Genomic DNA, 19,829 nt, shown 5'->3' with positions numbered 1-19,829 from the left:
CACCAATGTGGCTTATGTATTTATGGATCTGATGAATCGGGTATGCAGGCCGATGTTCAACGATCTTTTATTGTGTTCATTGATGGTATCTTGGTGTATTCCAAGACTAGAGAGCAGCATGAGGAGCACCTTCAGGAGCTTCTGGGGCTTTTGAGGTGGGAACGGCTTTATGCCAGTTTCTGGGACACCTCGTTAACGAGGGTGAGATTTTGGTCGATCCGGCCAAGATCGAGGCTGTGATGCAGTGGGAGGTCTCGAAATCTCCCTCGGAGATTAGGATTTTCTTGGGTTTGGCAGGGTACTATCGGAGATTCATTCATGACTTTTCCAAGATTCTGGTACCCTCACTCGTTTGACGAGGAAGGGGGTGAATTTCCGATGGGGCCCCGAGCAGCAGTCAGCATTTGAGACTCTTCGACAGAGGTTATGTTAGGCCCCGGTATTGACCCTCCTGGAGGGAGTCGAGGATTTTGTGGTATTTGGTGATGCATCCATCACCGATTTAGGAACGGTCCTCATGCAAAGAGGACGAGTGATTGTTTATGCTTCACAGCAGCTGAAGCTACATGAGTCGCGATATCCCACGCATGATCTGGATCTAGTCCTTTTCGTGATTTCCAGGGCTAGCCTGGTATGATACACTTTAGGAAGAGGGGGAAGTTGGGCCCTTGATATATTGGGCCTTTTTGAGTGATTGCTAGTGTTGGCAAGTTGGCTTACAGGTTGGATCTACCTGAGGAGCTCAGTCAGATTCACAACACTTTCCATGTTTTGCAGTTGCGAAAGTGTGTATTGGATGTAGAGGTAGTGGCCTCCTTGGACGATATTCAGGTCGATTAGGGATTAAACTATGCTAAAAGGCCAGTAGCTATTTTGGAGAGAAAGATGAAGGTCTTGCGCAACAAAGAGATACCTTTCATAAAGGTATAGTAACAGCATCGAAGAGGCTCCAAGTGGACTTGGAAGTCGGAGGCAAAGATGCGAGAGCATTATCCTGAGTTATTCGTCACGGCAGACTTCGAGGGCGAAGTCTAGACCAAGTGGGGGAGAATTGAAACATCCCGATGTGAGGTACTTCTAAATTTAACCCTTTGATTCTATTATGTTGCATTTTGGTCCCAAGTTCAAGATATGTATGCAAAAAGGGCCTTAATGGCATTGTTGTAAGTTTAGGCCTTTGGAGTACGCCATGCGTACGTGGTGTAAACTGAGCGTACAAGGGCACACCCTAGTACATTGGGCGTACATCAATATATGTTGGGCGTACTTGCCAGATGAGGAAACCCTAGTTTTTAGGGTTTGTTTGGTATTTAAGCACTCTTATGGCCTCATTTCCTTCACCTTATCTACCTCCACTCTCTCATTCGTGTTTGTAACCCTAATCTCCTCTTGAGGAGCCACTTCTAAACTTGCGTGTGTGTTTTGTTTCTTTTGAAGAAGAAGGAAGGAAGAAAAGATCACCTTGAAGGAGTGAAGCTTTCTAAATCCAGGATCACACCACCTTTTGGCACCATTTTTAGGTATCAAGTTCCAAACTTGGTGTAGTTTCTTGTAGATCTTGTTTTGGGTTAGTTTTGGGTTCTTTTTGTCCCAAATGTGGTGTTTCATGAACAAAGCATGTTCTTGACCCATTAAGGTGTCCTTTCAGACCCTTCAAGGGTCTTGAGTCATATTAATGGGTTTTAAATGGTTGGTTTTGTTCCATGCATCTTGTAGAATGTCTTAATGGATTAAGAATTTGAGATAAGCACTTAATAGGGGTGTAAAGTCATAAACTTGGAAACTTTATGACACTAGAGTGTATTTTAGCCTTGGATCTGAATAATATACGTAAGTGCTTAGGCCATTAAGCTCTTAATGGAATTTTTGGACCTGCGACAATACGCACCGTATACTCGGAGTACGCCCTACGTACAAGGTCAACCACTCCGATAATGGTCAACCTGCGGGGCTTCGTGTACGTCCAACATACCTCCGAAGTACGTCCTGCATACGCATCCTACGCTGACTTGGTTGGGTTGGCTCGGCTGGGTTGACTCAGTTGACTTAGTTGGTTTGACCGGTTGACTTTGATTTTGAACAAGTTTGACCTTAAGGGTATTTTGGGTATTTTGGGAATTCTAATTGAGATTGGTTGTTGTGTTGGAATAGGAGGCAGTTGGAGCTGAGATCCATTGTTGAGACCTCATCAACTTCTATTCAGTTTGCAAGGTGAGTTGTCCTCACTATACTTATGGGTCGAATGTACCAAGGTCGGCCCTTTGGATTGATATCATGGTTTACCATATGTTGCTATGTTGTAGTGATCTGTTACATCTATATCCTGGTATATAGGATGTTAGTATGCGGTAGTGATCTATAGATCTGCATGTTTGTGTTGGATTAGTGTCTCAGTCCATAACTATATTTGGTATGTACTTGACCCGGTTGTAGCATGGTCCTTTTGGGTTGCCTTCACCAAAGCAACTTGACTGGATGAATAATAGAGAAAGAGGTTATTATGGTTAATTAATAAATTATATGAATAATATATTAAAAGAGAAATCATATTTGATTAATTAATATTGGTCAATAATTAATTTGGAAATTAATTTTGTGGTCAAAAGATATTAATTGAACCTAGGGGACTGGAATTGAAATTATAAGATAATTGGATTTTGGGTTGAGGATCCATAAGGAAGAGGTGGACGAAATAAGGAGGGAAGCCCACCTTGAATTCATCCAAGGGCCTTGTTCTGGAAGGTTCCTTTGGACTGATTAAGGCCTAAGCAATCCAATTGGGGTTTTGACTGAAACCCTAGCAGCTTACCTATATATAGGGACCCTAGGCATCACATTTTCGGCTGCCCTAACCCTAGAAGGATTTCTAAAGCGAAAAATCACATACCTCCTCTCTCTCTTACATTCTTCCAATTGCTTTGGTGTTTGTGATCTATTAGAGGCACAACATTTGAGGTGCTAAGATTCTCAAAAACTCAAGATCTTTAATCAACACTCAAGGTAATCATCTAAATTTGTTTTATTTGTTATTTTCGGATTTTGTATGCTAGATCTAGGGTTTGTAGCTTTGGATGATTCGCATGTACAATTAGAGAAACCTAGATCCAAAGCTTTAGGGTTTGCATGTGCACTATATGATTGATTTAATGCTCAAAACCCATCAGTTTTTCTGTTGACTGGTTATATGTTTATCTGTTATGTATATGTCAACATGTTATGTGTGGTTGAGTTGAGGCGGTTTGGCTTTGTGCTGAAGGCCAAGATACCTGGGGCGGTCCGGATAGACTGTAGCTCCTGCAAGGCGGTCCAGTCAGGCTGAAGGCCCAACGAGCGGTCCGGATAGGCTATAGGCCCTGTGAGGCGATCCAGTCATGCCGAAGGCTCAGGAGCGGTACAGATAGGATGAAGGCCCTGTAAGGCGGTCCAGTCAGGCTGAAGACTCATTTATGCATGATGTTGTTTGTTATTATGTGTATGTGGTGGTACTTTAGGGGATCTTACTAAGCGTTGGCTTATAGTTTTAGGTTATGTTTCAGGTACTTCGGATGATCGCGGGAAGGAGAAAACATAAACGTACACATCCTCATGTTTTTTACTTATGATTTTGGGAGACTCTGATGTCGAACATATTTTGAAAACTATGATTGTAAATAATTTGTGATTTTGGTTGGTTTTAAAAAGTTTAAATTTATCATGAGTTTTTTGTGGATGCTACAATATTCTTCTTTTTTTTCTCACTTGTGCAGAATTAGTCAACATAAGACCCATTCTCAACAGATAACGACTTCAACCAAGCTTAAGACCCAGGAATACCAAGTCAATCAACATGCAAATACTTATTCAAGGAGGATCCTGGAAAGATCAGACTTCTTGTTACTTATATTAGACTATAAATAACACCTGTAAATTGCAAAATACACACATGAAAAACTCTACTATTTCACTTGTACTCGTATTATCTTCATTATCACTGTAAACCTACTTTGAAATTAATAAACATAACAAGGCAGGTGATCATTATCACCTCTGAAGGTTTTATGTCGGAGATCCTAGCAAGGATCAAGGGCATTCCTTGTAAACTCGATTGTGTCATTTATACTTCATTAGCATATTCATTTTGATCACAACACCACAACCTCTCATACAATTTGGTTGATTTTTGACCAACACAGTAGTTAGTCAAATCTATTAGGATAGTTTGCATTTGTAGGTTTCTTGAAGAGAGAGGGAGAGAGAGAGAGAGAGAGGGGGGGGTAGAGAGAGAGAGTAATCGTTGGAAAGGAGTGGGGTGGGGTATATATACCAAAGTCATAATATTTTCAACGATTTATATACTAAAATAAATAAAGAAAAAGTAAAAAAAGAAATGAAAAAGGCAAATTTGACATTTTGAAGTGTTTGAGGATCAAAACCACAAAAAATTCTTGGTTTGGACCTTTCATTCAATTTTGATTTTTTTTTGGGATATATACACCAAAGTCCTAATATTCTCAACGATTTAACAATAAAGTCCTAAATTTTATTTTTTTTACAGTAAAGTCCTAAGTACCGACAATTTTAGACATGTTTATCATTTTTTGTCGGTTAGCCGGTAATTAAGGCTTTGCTTTCAATAAAATAAAGTTTAGGACTTTCTTGTGAAATCGTGAAAATATTGGGACTTTAGTGTATATATCTCTTTTTTTGTTATAAATTTAATAGTATGATAGTCTTTAAGCAAAAGAGTTATTGGAATCAAACCAATCTACTTTGGTCAGCTAGATCCTATTGAAATCTTTAACATCTGCTTCTTGTTAAATAGTTTTTTGTAATCTCAACAAACCGATATTGAAAAAAAATGAAGATAATCAGGAAAGAAAGAAAGAATCAGGGTTGTGTTAGCTTTTTGCAATCCTAAAAATGGAAAACTAAGAAACTGGAAAAGACGAAACTGTATTTATTACCTTTTCTCCACATTCACACCTCGCTAGGCGTATGTTGTTTGTGTTTGTTCAATCTGTCCCCTCTTTTCAGTTCAAGATTTGGCAGCGTACCAAGAAGAATTCTTTACAAGACTTCTCTCTCTCTCTCTCTCTCTCTCTCTCTCTCTCTCTCTCTCTTTTGCATCTGTTTCCCCTAATCGTGATTCGTGATTGTAGCATGGTAAAGATGATGATGGTAAGAAAAACAGTGGTGATGCGACAAAAACCACAATTAAAAGTTCTTGGGATAGAAATTGGGTCTCACGAGGCTAATAAAATTATTTGTTTCTAAGAAAACCAAGACAATACGCTAAAGTCCAAATAAAAAGAAAGTCTTAAACTTTTTTTTAATAGTAAAGTCCTAGTTCACGATTTGACAAGAGTCCTAAAGTTTATTTTTTACAGTAAAAGCCCTAATTACCGGCTAACCAGCAAAAAAGGGTAAGTGTGTCAAAAACTGCCGATAGTTAGGACTTTACTATAAAAAAAAAATAAAGGTTAAGACTTTCTTGTCAAATCTTTGAAAATATTGGGATTTTAATGTATATATCCCAAATTTTTAGACTTTGTACACAGTTTTTGGAAAACCACAGGACCAATTTTGTAGTTTTGTTAAAAAAATAGTTCACGACTATTGAGTAGTTTTTTGTTGTTTTGTTGAATAAATATGAGGCCTTTGTAACTATTTTCTCAAAGGGAAAATGACTTATAAGGGTAAGAACTTTTAAAAAAAAGATCAAAAAACACCATCCAAGTTTTGTCTGTTTAAAAAACACCATCAAACTAAGAGCTTTGTATAAAAAACACCAACAAAATATACCTTTTGTTCAAATCTCACCTTGTGGTAACCGGCATGTGTAGGTTAACCCCTCAGATTTTACCTACTAAAAATAATTAAAAGAAAATAAAAATGACATGGAACTTTACGTGGATTAAGGGACCGAGGTGAAATTAGCGCCTTGCACATCATTTTGTGAAATCATTCGAATCAACCATCCTCAAAATTTTGTGAAATCGATTCCATTCTACGGTCGGTTATTTTCTTCTTCATGTAAGTAGTTGTCTGTTCTTAAAATCAATTTCTACACATTGTGAAGGATTATGTACATATTTTCCTGATTTTTACACATTACAAATTATATGTTTTCATACGAAGTCAAGATTATGTGATGTCTCTTGCTGAAATCGATTTCTACACATTGGTGTTGTTAAGATATTAAGTTATATTATTATTTCGATTTCTACAAATTTGCCCTGTATACATATGACTTGTGATATCTTGAAAGTACATTGTTTTAAAATTAGTATAAATATTATGATTCTTAAGAGTGGGGATAAACATTTTGAAAGTGCATTGCTGTAAAATGAGTAAAAATAGTATGATTCTTAATAGATGGTATAAAGGTTTTGAAAGTACAGTACTGTAAAGAGCCACACGGTGTGCCTTGCTTTTTATTGCAATGACTTCAACTTAATCAAACTAAAACTTGTGTTGGATATGTTATTTTGTGTGTGTGTGTGTGTGTGTATATATATATATATATATATATATATATATAGAGAGAGAGAGAGAGAGAGAGAGAGTCAAGATCAAATAAGAAGGAAAATTTTGGTAGGAAGGTAATAAGTTTTTTTTCTACATATTTTTTTAGCGAACATACAAAATGAATCATTAGATGATTCAAAGCTAAGATGATTCACAAGAAAAAATTCCCAAAAAAACATCTTCATTATTCATTTTTAAGTAAATTAAGAAAAAATTCACTTTTGTAATAATTTTAGTGAATAACAACAAAATCATTATATAAATGAATCATCGGTGTGTTTTTTGGAGATTTTTTTTGGTGAATCATGTTATTTTTTATTCATCTAGTGATTCATTTCTTTTGTTCGTCAGAAAAGTATGTAGAAAAAAAAACTTCGTACCTTCCTACCAAAAAAAATTTCTTACCGGATCTATATATATATATATATATATATATATATATATATATATATATATATATATATATATATATATATGTCATTTTGTAGATGTTAAATTATAAAATTTTGGATATGTTAAGTTATAAAATTTTGCATATTTTAAGTTATAAAATGTTGCATTTATAGTTTATATATTGTCTTTGTTCTTATATGTGATTATGTGACTTGCTAATCTTTGACTTTGGCTTTTGTAGTGCTTAAACCTTCAACAACTTGGCTTTGGCTTTCACATCAAGAATGTTGTTCTCAAAAGATGGTGCACTTAGTATAATTGTTTACTTCAATGCTGAAGAAGTAGCTGAGGAATATATGGTTGATGAAGAGGTTGGAGTTGAGGAACAAGTGGGGGAAGTCTTGAAAAATCATGCCACTTTAATTTAGGATATGTATTTTAAATTAGTGTTTATGTTTAATATATATATATATATATATATATATATATATATATATATATATATATATATATATATATATATATATATATGAATATTTTGTATCTACTTTATGGCATCGTAATTATATCAGGTTATAAAAACAAGAATATAAGGGGTGGACCAAATTTGTTGTTTTCTTTTTACTTTTTAGTTAAGGTTTATCATAATTTTAGGACATCAAAATAATGACCAAACTGTGATAAAAAAATGTGACCAAAAGTGTGACACAGAGATTGTGGGTTTTGCAGCGACTATTTGTTGGTTTATGTTTAAAAAAATGTGACTAAAAGGCTGAATCAATTATGAATGAAAAAATGATAGCAGCAACTAGTTGTAAATGAAAAAAAAATAGTAGTTGGTGCAGTTAAAACCAAAATGACAAATATGCCCTTTTGTCCCTGTTGTTGAATTGTGGGTTTTGCTGCATTTATAAGGAAACTGCCCCTGTTTGTTGGTTTTTGCTATAATTATGACCAAACTATCCCTGTATGTTGGTTCTGCTGCATTTATGACCAAACTGCCCCTATACAATTTTGCACTTGTAAGAAAATTTAAACCATTTTTAAAGCATTAAACAAGAACTATTAACATACTTTCACTACTAGAAACATGGGTTTTAGCGACGGAAAAATCCGTCGCGATTCCGTCGCTAAATGTTGTTTGCAATGGATCGGCGACAGATTCACTCCATAGGTAATAAAAAGGTGGCTAATTTCTCAGCGAGGGTTTTAGCGACGGATCGGGTTTTTCCTTGCGACAAAGGTAGCGACAGAATATCCGTCGCTAAATGTCGCTAAATGTCACTCAATGCATTCCGTCGCTATTCTGTCGCGAATTTCCATGAACAGTTTTTTTTCCGTAGCTAATCCCTTGCAAAATTCATACATTAAATTTTTTTCCTTTCCGTCGCTGATCCGTCGCACACTTTAGACATGATTTTTTTTCCGTAGCTAATCCCTCGCAAAATTCATGCATTAAAATACTTTTTATTTTCTCACCACGAACTTATAATATCATTTTTTTATTATGATTCTAAAAGAAAAAAATACTACAATCATCAAATTATTATACTAAAGAACATCAAATAATGATACAACCAAGCATTACAATACCAAAACTATCAAAGTTTACCAAAGTGTCATTCAAGAAACATCCAAAAACGAAACTATCTTCATTTTAGAACCAAGAAATCCAAGAAATCCAAAATATGCAAAAGAGGTACAAACAGAAAAAAGTTTAACCTTCAAAATGACATTTTAGCTGCTATCTTCATTTCATGTCCATCCAATCATCTTCGGTTCTCATTCCTATAAAACATTATTCAAAACAATAAAAAACATCAAATACAAAAGGTTAACAAGTCATTCAAAAACATCAAATACTAATGGTTAACATCATATTACCTCTACTTTTCAATTTCCCATCATATTTTGCAAGGCTGCATACATCTTCTCCATTGCTTCATATTTTGCATCAATTTGTTGTTGTTTGGCATCTATTGCTGCAGCTTTGGCATCCATTTCCTCACGCATTTGTTGATGTTTAGCTTCCATTTCTGCAGCTTTAGCATCCATTTCGCCACACATCTCGTTTCGTACACGTTCATAGACAACCTAAAGTACAATACCATGATAGGAAACTTTGTAAGTACAATGCCATGATAGGAAAATTTGTAAGTACAATGCCATGATAGGAAACTTTGTAAGTACAATGCCATGATAGGAAACTTTGTAAGTATAATACCATGATAGAAAACTTTGTAAGTACAATGCCATGATAGGAAACTTTGTAAGTACAATGCCATGATAGGAAACTTTGTAAGTACAATGCTATGATAGGAAATTTTTATAAAGTACAAAATTAAACAAACCTCTTGGGATGTTATTGTACTAGATGTTCCTTCCAAAAAGCTCGCTGGATCAGACACAGATCCGAATCCATATATTCTTCCTTTCTTGACTCCTCCGAAAACATCACACCATGTTTCATTATCCAATAGGGGGTGGCAACTAGTATCATCACCAAACTTAGCCACCATAGCACTTTCATAAGCCTCCTATTATAGCAAAAAAAAATATGAAAAAATAGTAACATGAAATAAGGAATGGAATGGTTCATTCCATCCCATTAAATTCATAATACTCAAACCTTGGATAAAGTTGATTACTACTTACAAAACACTTAATTACAACTAGGCAGAGGATCAAACATTTAGAGATAATAATTTGTTTCTTTTCTTTTGTAAGTTGATTACTACTTACGAAAGATTTGTTTTCTGTCAATTAGTTGCTTTAACAAAGTCATTAACCCGAGTAGTAGGAAGTTTTGTTTCCTACAAAAGAATTGAAAATACCTTAACTTTAGCTGCCTTTGGTGTAATGTACTCTTGAGTAGACCGTTTAGTGTGCAACCTTGCATAAAGTTCAACTCCTGTAGGAGGGCGTTTAAGCATTGCTTGCTACAAAATCCATTAGTAATACATTAAAAAAACAAAACAAAAACTCAACAGTCTAAGTGGAAACTAACGTGAGATGCAAACATCTTACCATTCTTTTCTTATGTTGACGAATAGATATAGAACCCCCGGTATGTTTGGAAACAGAGCCATCTTCTAATTTATTTCTGTTATTTTTCCCTGATTGTGATAAACGTTTCCATTTGGATGTGGTCCACACTTCATTGATCATTTTCTCCCAATACTCTTTTTTTATCCAATTTGGACGATAGTCCTTTAGCAAATTTAAATCACCTTCTAGTGAGGCATTCACATTTGCAGCTTTGGCAAGTTTTAAAGATGCTTCACGTGCTCTTCGCATTACGTCAGGAAATCGTTTCTTCATACAGTCTTCCCATACCTTGCGAGCAAGAACATCAGTCTCTTCGGGCCAAACATACAAACCCTACATGTAGATCACGCATACAATTATCTTTTTCATTTTATACCAATTTTTACTTTGATAAACCATAAAAATAATAAGTACAAACCTTGAAGTGTTCCCACATTGCATCACGATGTTCTTTGTCAACCTTCTTCCATGAGGTCCATGGGCCGTCAAACATCGTCTTCAGTATACATGTGATGGCTCTGATCACTGAAATCTGATCCGTAAATCTTGCAAAAATTTAAAAATTAAAAAATTAGCATTAGTATTATCATTAACAAGTAAATTCATTTTCATAAACAATTGTAAAATTAACTTTAGTACTCCTTTTCAGAATCGACTTCAATGAACTTCCTTTTTGATGGGTTACTTGGAACTTGTTCTAAGATGTTTGATCCTCTAACTGAAGAAGAAGGTTGACTTTCTGCATCATTGTATGATTGGGATGCATTTCTATCTCCAGCATCACGACCACTAATGTGACTACCACTGCGACCACCACCACGGGCTCCTCGTTGCGCCATTAGTCAAAAAAATAACCCTTAAAATCAAGAATTAATAAACTATTGGTTAGAACAAGTATGTATTATAATAGAAAATTATAGAAGTAAGAGAAGGTAACATGCTATAATATACAAATAAATGAAAGTGCAATGTATATAGAAAAAGAAAACGATCATTTTAGCTAAAAAGTTATTTATAAGGTCCATTAGGCAAAATATATAGTTCCAAATACATTGTTTCATTCTACATTTTTAGTAATTACTCATCATCAGAATTATCATCACATATGTTTTCATCTTCAATATCATCTTCGGATGAATCATCCAAGTTATCATCAACTTCTTCATCCTCTTCTCTCTCAATGTCATTGTCATTAACTTCTTCTATTTCTCCTTCAATTACATGAGAAAGGGGTCCTGCCACCTCATTTGCACCGCTACTTGTAGAAGGTAAAGTCGCTTCACTTTCTTGAAAGAATTGGTCCTCTTCATCCTCATCATCATCTTCTTCAGTAACACATTGTCGTAGATCATATACACCCCTTGGTTTCGTCTTGACGACAACCCACCAATCTTTCAAATCCTTTATTGCAGGATATGGTGCATAATACACTTGTTCTGCTTGTGACGCTAGGATAAACGAATCTTCATTTCTTAGCCTTGATTTGTATTTAATATCAACCAAATTATGTTTTCGATCCACACGTACCCCTTCAGTAGGGTTAAACCATGTACACTTGAACAATACTACGACACAACGCCCTATGCCTTGATATTCTACTTCCAAGACCTCATCCAACAACCCATAATAGTCACACTCAGTCTCATTGTAACAAGTACCTCTTACACATACACCACTATTGTGTGTGACCCGTCCATCACCATATTTTTCAGTATGAAACTTGTAACCATTGACAAAGTATCCTTTATAGGACCTAACATGTCGTAATGGTCCTCGTGCAAGGCATTTCAGATGTTGATTGATATCATTTGATTGTTGAAAAACCTACATTGATAAATTCATTTGTTAACTAATTCACAGGGGAAGACACTTTGGTAATACAAAATTTTCTCGTATCATACTCACATGATCTTTAAACCACTTAGCAAAATGTTGATCCCTAAACCTTTCAAATGCTCCATCATCCATATCAGGTTGGCTTTGGATCACATAATTTTCAAACAACCTTAAAAAATAACAAAATTTTTAGAGTTTCACGAAATCAAGGAAAAATAGATAACTTGACATACCTTAAAAAAGGTAGAACCTCAACACAATTGATCAAGATGTAATTATGAGCAATACGCATCTCATCATCTGTCAAAGGTCTCCGTTGACCACTTTTTTCGAATAATCTTCGAGATGGAACTTTGAAAATGCTTAATCGAGAGTCGACCATGGTATAACTAGGAATGTCTGGGGCAAAATTACGCGACTCACGATTCAACCGGGTTTCAATTGTAGGCAAAAAGTATTGTGAGCAAAAAGTCGATATTTCTCCAATCATGTAAGCCTCAACAATGGACCCCTCAACCTTCGCATGGTTTTTTATTTTTCTTTTCATTGATCCCAATTTCCTAAAAAGATGTTGGAAAAGACTTATTAGAAATTCCATAGGTTTTATGGTAGAATATTTTGTATGGTAAAAAATATACCTTTCATAAAGATACATCCACCTATATTGAACCGGACCACCAAGCATAGCTTCTCGAGCTAAGTGGATAACAAGATGCTCCATTGAATCAAAGAATCCAGGTGGAAATATTTTTTCCAACTTGCAAATGGTTTCAACAATAGTAGTTTGCAAGCGTTGTAAGTCATCTACGCGTAACACCCTTGAACATATTACACGAAAGAATGTACACAACTCTGTAATTGCATCCCATGTTGAGTTTGGCACCATACCTCTTAGAGAAATAGGCAACAATCTTTGAAGAAATACATGGCACTCGTGACTCTTGAATTTGTAAAAGCTATTATCATCTACATTAACGCACCCCCCCCCCCCAAGTTTGAGGCGTATCCGTCCGGGAATTTAAGTTTAATCAACCATTGGCATATTTTAGCTACTTGTTCTTTGCTCAAAGCAAACGATGCTCTATTTTTCATATCCTTATTTCCCTTCTTCCATGTATGCCATTGCACTCGATTGCAATACATTTCTATATCTTTTCTTGCATTCATGTTGTCTTTGCTTTTCGGAGTGTCCATCACGGTGTTGAAAAGATTTTCAAACACATTTGTCTCAATGTGCATGGGATCAAGGTTGTGTCGTATTAACAACTTTCGCCAATATGGTAGCTCCCAAAAGATGCTCCTCTTAACCCAATTATGAGTAATCCCGAAACCAGGCAATTTTGCATTCTTCGCTCTAAAAGGTTTGCCTTCATAAACAGTTGGAAAGTGTCGTACTTGCTCCCAAATCTGATCACCGGTTAATATTGGTGGGGGGCTAGATCGCTCAACCTTATTAGCCAGAAATCCTGTTTTGTCACCCCGATATGTGTGTTGTTCAGGTAAAAATTTTCGATGGCAGTCAAACCAACATGGTTTACTACCATGGTGTAACCGAAACGACCCCGACTCACCCATACAATACGGACATGCTAACTTGCCATGTGTGCTCCATCCCGACAACATTGCATAAGCAGGAAAGTCACTAACTGTCCAAAGAAGTATAGCTTTCATTGTGAAATTACATTTAGTCGAAGCATCATAAGTGACAACACCGTCTGTATATAGCATCTTTAACTCGTCAATTAGTGGCCTGAGAAACACATCTATATTTTGACCTGGGCTCTTTTTTCCAGGAATAACTATGCTTAATTGAACATATGGTTCTTTTAAGCACATCCAAGGAGGCAAGTTATAAATTGAAAGGAAAACAGGCCAACATGAATACGGGGTTGTATTTGAGTTATTTGGACTGAACCCATCGGTGCATAGCCCAAGGCGAACATTTCGTGGTTCACTTGAAAATTCTTGATGCATTGAGTCAAAATGCTTCCAAGCCTCACCATCACTTGGATGGACCATCAAACCCGGTTCCGTTTGATGTTCATAGTGCCATGTCATTTGCTTTGCCGTCTTTTTTGTCAAATACAACCTTTGGAGTCTAGGAGCAATCGGCAAGTACCTCATAACCAATAAGGCAGTTTGCCACTCTTGTACCGATCATGATCACACACTCGACACTTAGTCAAATCAGAATCTGCCCCATAGAATATCATGCAATGGTTTTTGCAAGCATGGATCTTTTTTTCTGGGAGTCTAATTATTTTCAAAAGCTTCTTCGTCTCATAGAAGTTCTCAACTAGTTTCTCACCTTTGGGTAGCATCCGCTTAATTATAGGAAGTATGTGATCATAAGCAGCCTCAGATATATTGTATTCTGACTTCCAATGCAACAACTCTGTTGCAGCTTGTAATTTTGAATAATTTTCACATCCATCCCACAAAGGTTCATCAGCGTCTTCCAACATATCATAGAACCCCTTGGCATTTGGATTCGGGAGTTCCTCCATTACATCCATCAACATTTGTGTACACCCATTAACATCATCATCATCTTCCATCGGATCCTGCATCGGATTAGAAGATTCTTCCTCATGCTGAGATATTGTATTTCTTTCACCATGTGCCCACCAAGTTGTGTAATTAGGAGTGAAACCGTTTTGTAACAAGTGAAGCTCTACATCACCTCTTGTTTTATAATACATGTTCTTGCATTTAAAACAAGGACATCTAATATAATCCCCATCAACAGTTGCTTCATTAGAAAAAGCAACATCCAAAAATCCTTTGACGGATGCATGATATGTTGTGCTAAGATACCCATGATCTAACCTTTTGTACATCCAATCTCTATCACTACGTGTTGACATAATGACTAGCTACAAACAAATATATAACTATTATTTAGAAATTAGATAATGCAATCATATCCACATTACTAAAAGCATCCTTGGAAACTACAGTTATACTACATGAAATACTTATTTTTATTAAAAGCATCACCAAAAAGATAATTATGGAAAACTAGAACTATAGGGACCAAAAGTGTCTTGCTTATTTCCCTCTTTCACAGTGACCAAAATTGTAATTTCAGAAATTTAAAACTTCAAGGACCAGAAATTTAACTTTTGCAAATTAAAAACTACAGGGGCTAAAAATGTAATTTTGGAAAATTAAAACTACGGATTATAAACTTGTTTAATTATAATAATATTTGTTATAATCAATGTTTTTTATACGTGTCTTTACGACACATATTAGAAAATCCCTAAAAAGTTTTTATTACCTATGTTCTTTTTAAAAAAAAAAAAAAATTATACATCATGTAACTAAATTTGGTAGGTATGATTATGACCTATTTTAAATAATTAAAACCGACAACAGTTTACATAATATTAATTTCCTGGTATCATCAGATAGGTACCCTGCTAGCACATGAAACTCTAAACACAAATGAAGATTAACCAATGCAATAGATGTAGTTGTTTGAGGAGTACTTACATTTACAAAAATAAAAAAATATATATAAATATATAAAAAAAGACATGCATCAAAGGTGGCACAAACCCTCCACCAACTGTGCACTTAATTTTTGGTCCTAATTAACTCCCAAGTGCATGTGAGATGTGACCAACGAGTTATGTAGTAAGAAAGTACTTTCATCATATATATATATATATATATATATATATATATATATATATATATATATATATATATATATATATATATATATATATATATATATATGGCTTATCCTAACAAATCCGAGACTATTTGATCAGACAAATTAAATTAGGTTATGGTGTGTACATATATAACTTGTGAAGGCACTGGAACGGTAAGTGTTTTATTTTGGAAAATTAAAACTACATGGGCTAAAAATATTTATTTATATCTTAACATCTTTTTCATATGTTCTTTTGTCTGCTTTCATTAGTAATCCCCACATTTGTAGAGAGATTTTCTCCACTCGAATCCCTTATGTTAGATGTGTTATCTGTAAAGGATTTTTATTATTTGAAAAGGTATCCCTTATTGTTTCTCCATCTTCTATATCTCATTTGTGAAGATTAATATTAGGGTGTTAAGGATGTTATATTTTTGAATTTAAGTGTGCATTACAAGTCTCCTCCTAAAGCACTCCTGCACACTCCTAGACATATTGGTTCACTATTGATGCAGTTAATGAAAAATAATGTTAAATAACTTCTAAGCTTATGTATAGATTTGATACAAATTGAAAACATGGTTTTGACAGTGAATTACTTTTTTCTGTTTATTTTAAAGGTTGAAGGGATCATATGCTAGTTGTCTCTTCCATTTGATTATTAATATCTTTAATCTATTACCCACATGATCATATATGAAATCGTTGAATGAGTTCAGTAAGAAATGAGTTAAGAACAAGATGAAAAATCCATTATGTATGATATGTGATAAGGGACCTGAGAAATCTAAGGGACCTGAGAAAGCTATTGATTTTGGCATGTCTATCTTCTTCAAGCCAGGTGACTATATCTCTCCTTCCAGAATTACCATAAATTAAGGATTACAGCTTCTAGTCAGGAAATTAGTAGACAATTAAGGTTCCTAATCATTGTATCTATTGGATACACACAATCTACTGTCTTATTCTACTTAGCTGCCTTATCTTAGGACAAATTCAGTTCAATGATCTATATTAGAAAACATCACTTAACATGAAGATTGAGTATAGTTGGAATAGTTAGAAATCTTTAATGAACCTTCTAATAAACAAGATGTTAAATATACAAGTGAGAAGTTCTCTGAAATAGTTGGAAGCCCATATTACATGGCTCCAGAGGTCCTCAAGCGTAATTATGGACCAGAGATTGATATCTGGAGTGCAGGAGTAATTCTTTACATTCTATTATGTGGTGTTCCTCCATTTTGGGCAGGTAATAGATAATTCTTCTTTCTTAGATAGTAATTGCTTTCTTACTCTTCTGTATATAGTGATTGATTATAGACATTTAAACTAGTCATTTCTTCTATCAATCTTCTTAGTGTACAAGTTACAATTCTATCAGCTTATGGTTAGTTTTTTTTCATAATGCAGAGTCAGAGCAAGGTGTTGCACAAGCCATTCTTCGTGGGCATCCCTCAGATCAGTTTCAGGTTCAGGTTTGATAACAAGACAGGGGAGAAAGAGAGAGTCTTTTAATCCAAAAAGAAACAGCCCTAGCCCATATATACAGGGGCAGCAATGCAGTTACACAGACCCTTTTGAACTTTGTGAGGCTGTTTAGAAAAGCTCATGAAGAAAACTATAAACATGCTAAACTAGATAAGAAGAAAGCTTAGAAAGAGGTTGAAATGGAGAGGGCAAAGGGTATTAACTTAACAAAAAAACAAATATAATAAAATTACAAGAATATGCAAAGCATGTTGATACCCACACACCCAGAAAGAAAGTCAAAGGGTGTTTGTTGACCAAAGGAACCTGAAAAGGGTATGGTTGTCCATGCACATACACATACACATACACCCACAGTTCCTTTATCTGTTAGTTACACTTCACAGGGGTGATGTTGAAATTCCAGTGTTAGAAAAAGTTAGTCACTATTCTAGGAGCATGTTCTTAGGTTTGTGATCATGACTTTTGATCCACTAGAGCTAACATGAAGAAATGAGATTTTAAGAGAATCAATGGGGAAACACATTATTGTTAGAAGCATGTTGCTTGAGATGCTAATTGATCTAGTAGTGACCATTACATCAGAATAGCTTCTTGAACAATGGCATAAGATTGCCTCCTCCAAGTTTATAACTTACTTTTTTGATGAAGCAATTCATCCTATAACTATGAGATGGGTGATGAATCTTCTCCATTCAAACAATGATTTCCTAAGAAACTGGTGCTGTTGGGCTTGCTGCAGAGCATATGGATGCATGTACAGAGATGACAGGAGAGCTTCAGGGTGAGGCTTTGATGCACAAAACTTATGCTACCAGGCTTATATAGGACTAAAGCAACCAATCAAGCCCTATATCAAGTTCTTATTCTAAGTATCTATTCTAATAAGATTGAAAAATTATTCAAAATTACATATTTGAGCCGATCAGTAGCAAAGAGTAAGAAATTAAACCCTAACGCAATCGATATAAGAGGAATGACGATTGAAAAAGGAAAAAAAACAGAGAAATTAAACCCTAACGTAATATATTCTGCAATTGAACCAAACCTAACCTAATATATGACTAAAGCAAATAAAATCAAGAGGTTTACCTGAATCAGAAGTTAAGGAAGAATAGGCTGCGGGAATCGGAAGCTGCAATGGTCCATGGTGTCGTCATCTGTTTGAACGGAGATGGTGAGATTAGGTTAAGCTGCAACTCGAGAGTCAAACTTCGTGTTCAATTAGAGTGATAAAGCAGATTTGGGAGGGAAGGAGACTTACACAAACTTCGTGAAACTGGACTTGGATTCGTCAATTTTAGCGAGAGATCTTCAATTAAAAAAACATAGCGTGTGTATGCTCCCTCGGCGTTCTCTCGCTAAATACATACCAGATGGCAACAAGTCGAAGATTTTTTTTCCCTCGTTGAACCCTCGCCAAATGCCTTCGTTTTCCACCGATTACCGAGGAATAAGGGCGCGTCGATAAAGACTTGTAACATCCGTAACTTATCCCTCGCTAAACCCTCTCTAATATGCTATATGTTGAATAAATAAAATACTTGTTTAAACCCTCGCAGATCTCTCGTAATTCCCTCTCTATAAGCCAAAATTTTGCTACAGAATAGATCCCTCTCTAAATCCGTAGCTGAAAGTCAACTTTCTAGTAGTGTTTTATACATCCAAGTAACTTCCTTTTCTTGCTTATTGTTTAAAAGTGTGTTGCTATTCAAGATTTAAAGCATATTTCTATTTCTTTATGCATCCCTTTTTACCAAATTGCCCAACAACCATTTTATCAAGATTGAAAGTATGATGCTATTTCTTGATGCATCCCTTCTTTCTATTATTATTATTATTATTATTATTATTATTATTATTATTATTATTATTATTTCTTTTTTTTGTACAATTAATGTCCGTTTTCCTAAATGCATTAAAAATAACCTGCCTACATTGGTTAATTGATGCTATGTGAGAACCTTAGTTTGATTTTTGTCTTTATTTTTTTTATTTTCAGTAGTATATTATGGGTCCCATCGCTTCAGATTATGTGTAATCTAGTTGTTGTTTTTTTCTTGGTGTTGCTTTTAGATTGTTACATCAAGACCAATAATTGAGAAGGAAGATTTCTTACAATATAGAAAAAGTCGTATTGTTGTCCCAGTCACTGAGTTAATATTGAGCACTAAAAATAGCCACCTGTCATTGACGAAGTCATACCACTATCAGTTTAGTTTTCTTCTTACGGGATACTCAGTCACTACTCACTTCTAGTTTAAGGTTTTTTATCCACTCTTTAATTAGATAGCAATACATGATACTCAGTGCTAGTGCCTATTTTACATTGTTTTGTCTGTGAAAAAAATTAATTTAATAGTGTCAAAGCTAGGCAGGGTCTAGATAGTTATTTTAGTTAATAAATATGTAAAAATTTTAGTGTAGATGATAAATTGAAAGAATTCATGCCTTGCTGTTTTGAGATTTATAATAATTTTGTAAATTTCTTACCCTCTTTTTTAGTCACTGCTAGCGGAAGGTTTTTTTTTTTATTATCAAAATATTTATTTTTAACAATGTAGAAGGCCGTGGATTAAATTGACCTGGCTTTGATTCAAACAAATTCACAATATAAATAATCAAAATGAGAAAAAGTCGTTTCATAGTTATTAAATGCTTAGTCTGAATTGATATCATATCAGATCTTCATGTATGGTTACTGTATCTGATTCTATCAGTTTTTGTTTTCTTGGGATTTGTATTATACATAACTTGAGGACAAAAAAATATCATACGATGGGAAAAGATATTTATAAAAAATACAAATCGTCAAGACTTGTAAGTCTTTGAGCATCTAATTTGGGGCAACTAATTCCAATTTTATATCCAATTTCATGAAAATGAA

At 34.8% G+C, this 19,829-nt stretch overlaps 1 protein-coding gene across 3 annotated transcripts; it reads right to left on the bottom strand.

Annotated features, from left to right (window-relative positions):
• Positions 1–8,427: 8,427 nt before the first annotated feature.
• On the bottom strand, positions 8,428–18,614 carry LOC111890162 (uncharacterized). Of its 3 annotated transcripts, XM_042895781.2 has the most exons (9): positions 18,207–18,446; positions 18,035–18,102; positions 10,588–10,804; positions 10,367–10,493; positions 9,928–10,281; positions 9,735–9,839; positions 9,252–9,437; positions 8,785–8,994; positions 8,428–8,688 (listed from the first exon to the last, which is right to left on the bottom strand). In XM_042895781.2, exons 3-8 carry the CDS (start codon positions 10,785–10,787, stop codon positions 8,794–8,796), a joined length of 1,173 nt encoding a protein of 390 aa, XP_042751715.2. In that variant the 5' UTR covers positions 10,788–10,804; positions 18,035–18,102; positions 18,207–18,446; the 3' UTR covers positions 8,428–8,688; positions 8,785–8,793. The 3 variants fall into 3 exon arrangements, with proteins under 3 accessions (XP_042751715.2, XP_052620614.1, XP_052620615.1); XM_052764654.1 differs by lacking the exons at positions 8,428–8,688; positions 8,785–8,994; positions 9,252–9,437; ... (2 more) ...; positions 10,367–10,493; positions 10,588–10,804 and adding exons at positions 10,823–11,772; positions 11,854–11,953; positions 12,018–12,344; positions 12,423–14,660 and having other exon boundaries at positions 18,207–18,607; XM_052764655.1 differs by lacking the exons at positions 8,428–8,688; positions 8,785–8,994; positions 9,252–9,437; ... (2 more) ...; positions 10,367–10,493; positions 10,588–10,804 and adding an exon at positions 12,675–14,660 and having other exon boundaries at positions 18,207–18,614.
• Positions 18,615–19,829: the final 1,215 nt, after the last annotated feature.

This window comes from Lactuca sativa, chromosome 6, assembly GCF_002870075.4.
Source record: "Lactuca sativa cultivar Salinas chromosome 6, Lsat_Salinas_v11, whole genome shotgun sequence".
Lineage (NCBI taxonomy): Eukaryota > Viridiplantae > Streptophyta > Magnoliopsida > Asterales > Asteraceae > Lactuca > Lactuca sativa.
The sequence above is the reverse complement of the archived record's forward strand: the minus strand, read 5'-3'. Positions and strand labels throughout refer to the sequence as shown.

Coding starts and splice junctions, on each gene's coding strand:
- LOC111890162 (XM_052764654.1), bottom strand. CDS start 12,670: ATGGTGCCAAACTCAACATGGGATGCAATTACAGAGTTGTGTACATTC. Junction 11,954..12,017: donor GAGGTTCTACCTTTTTTAAG/GTATGTCAAGTT, acceptor TTATTTTTTAAG/GTTGTTTGAAAATTATGTGA. Junction 11,773..11,853: donor CTAAGTGGTTTAAAGATCAT/GTGAGTATGATA, acceptor TTATCAATGTAG/GTTTTTCAACAATCAAATGA.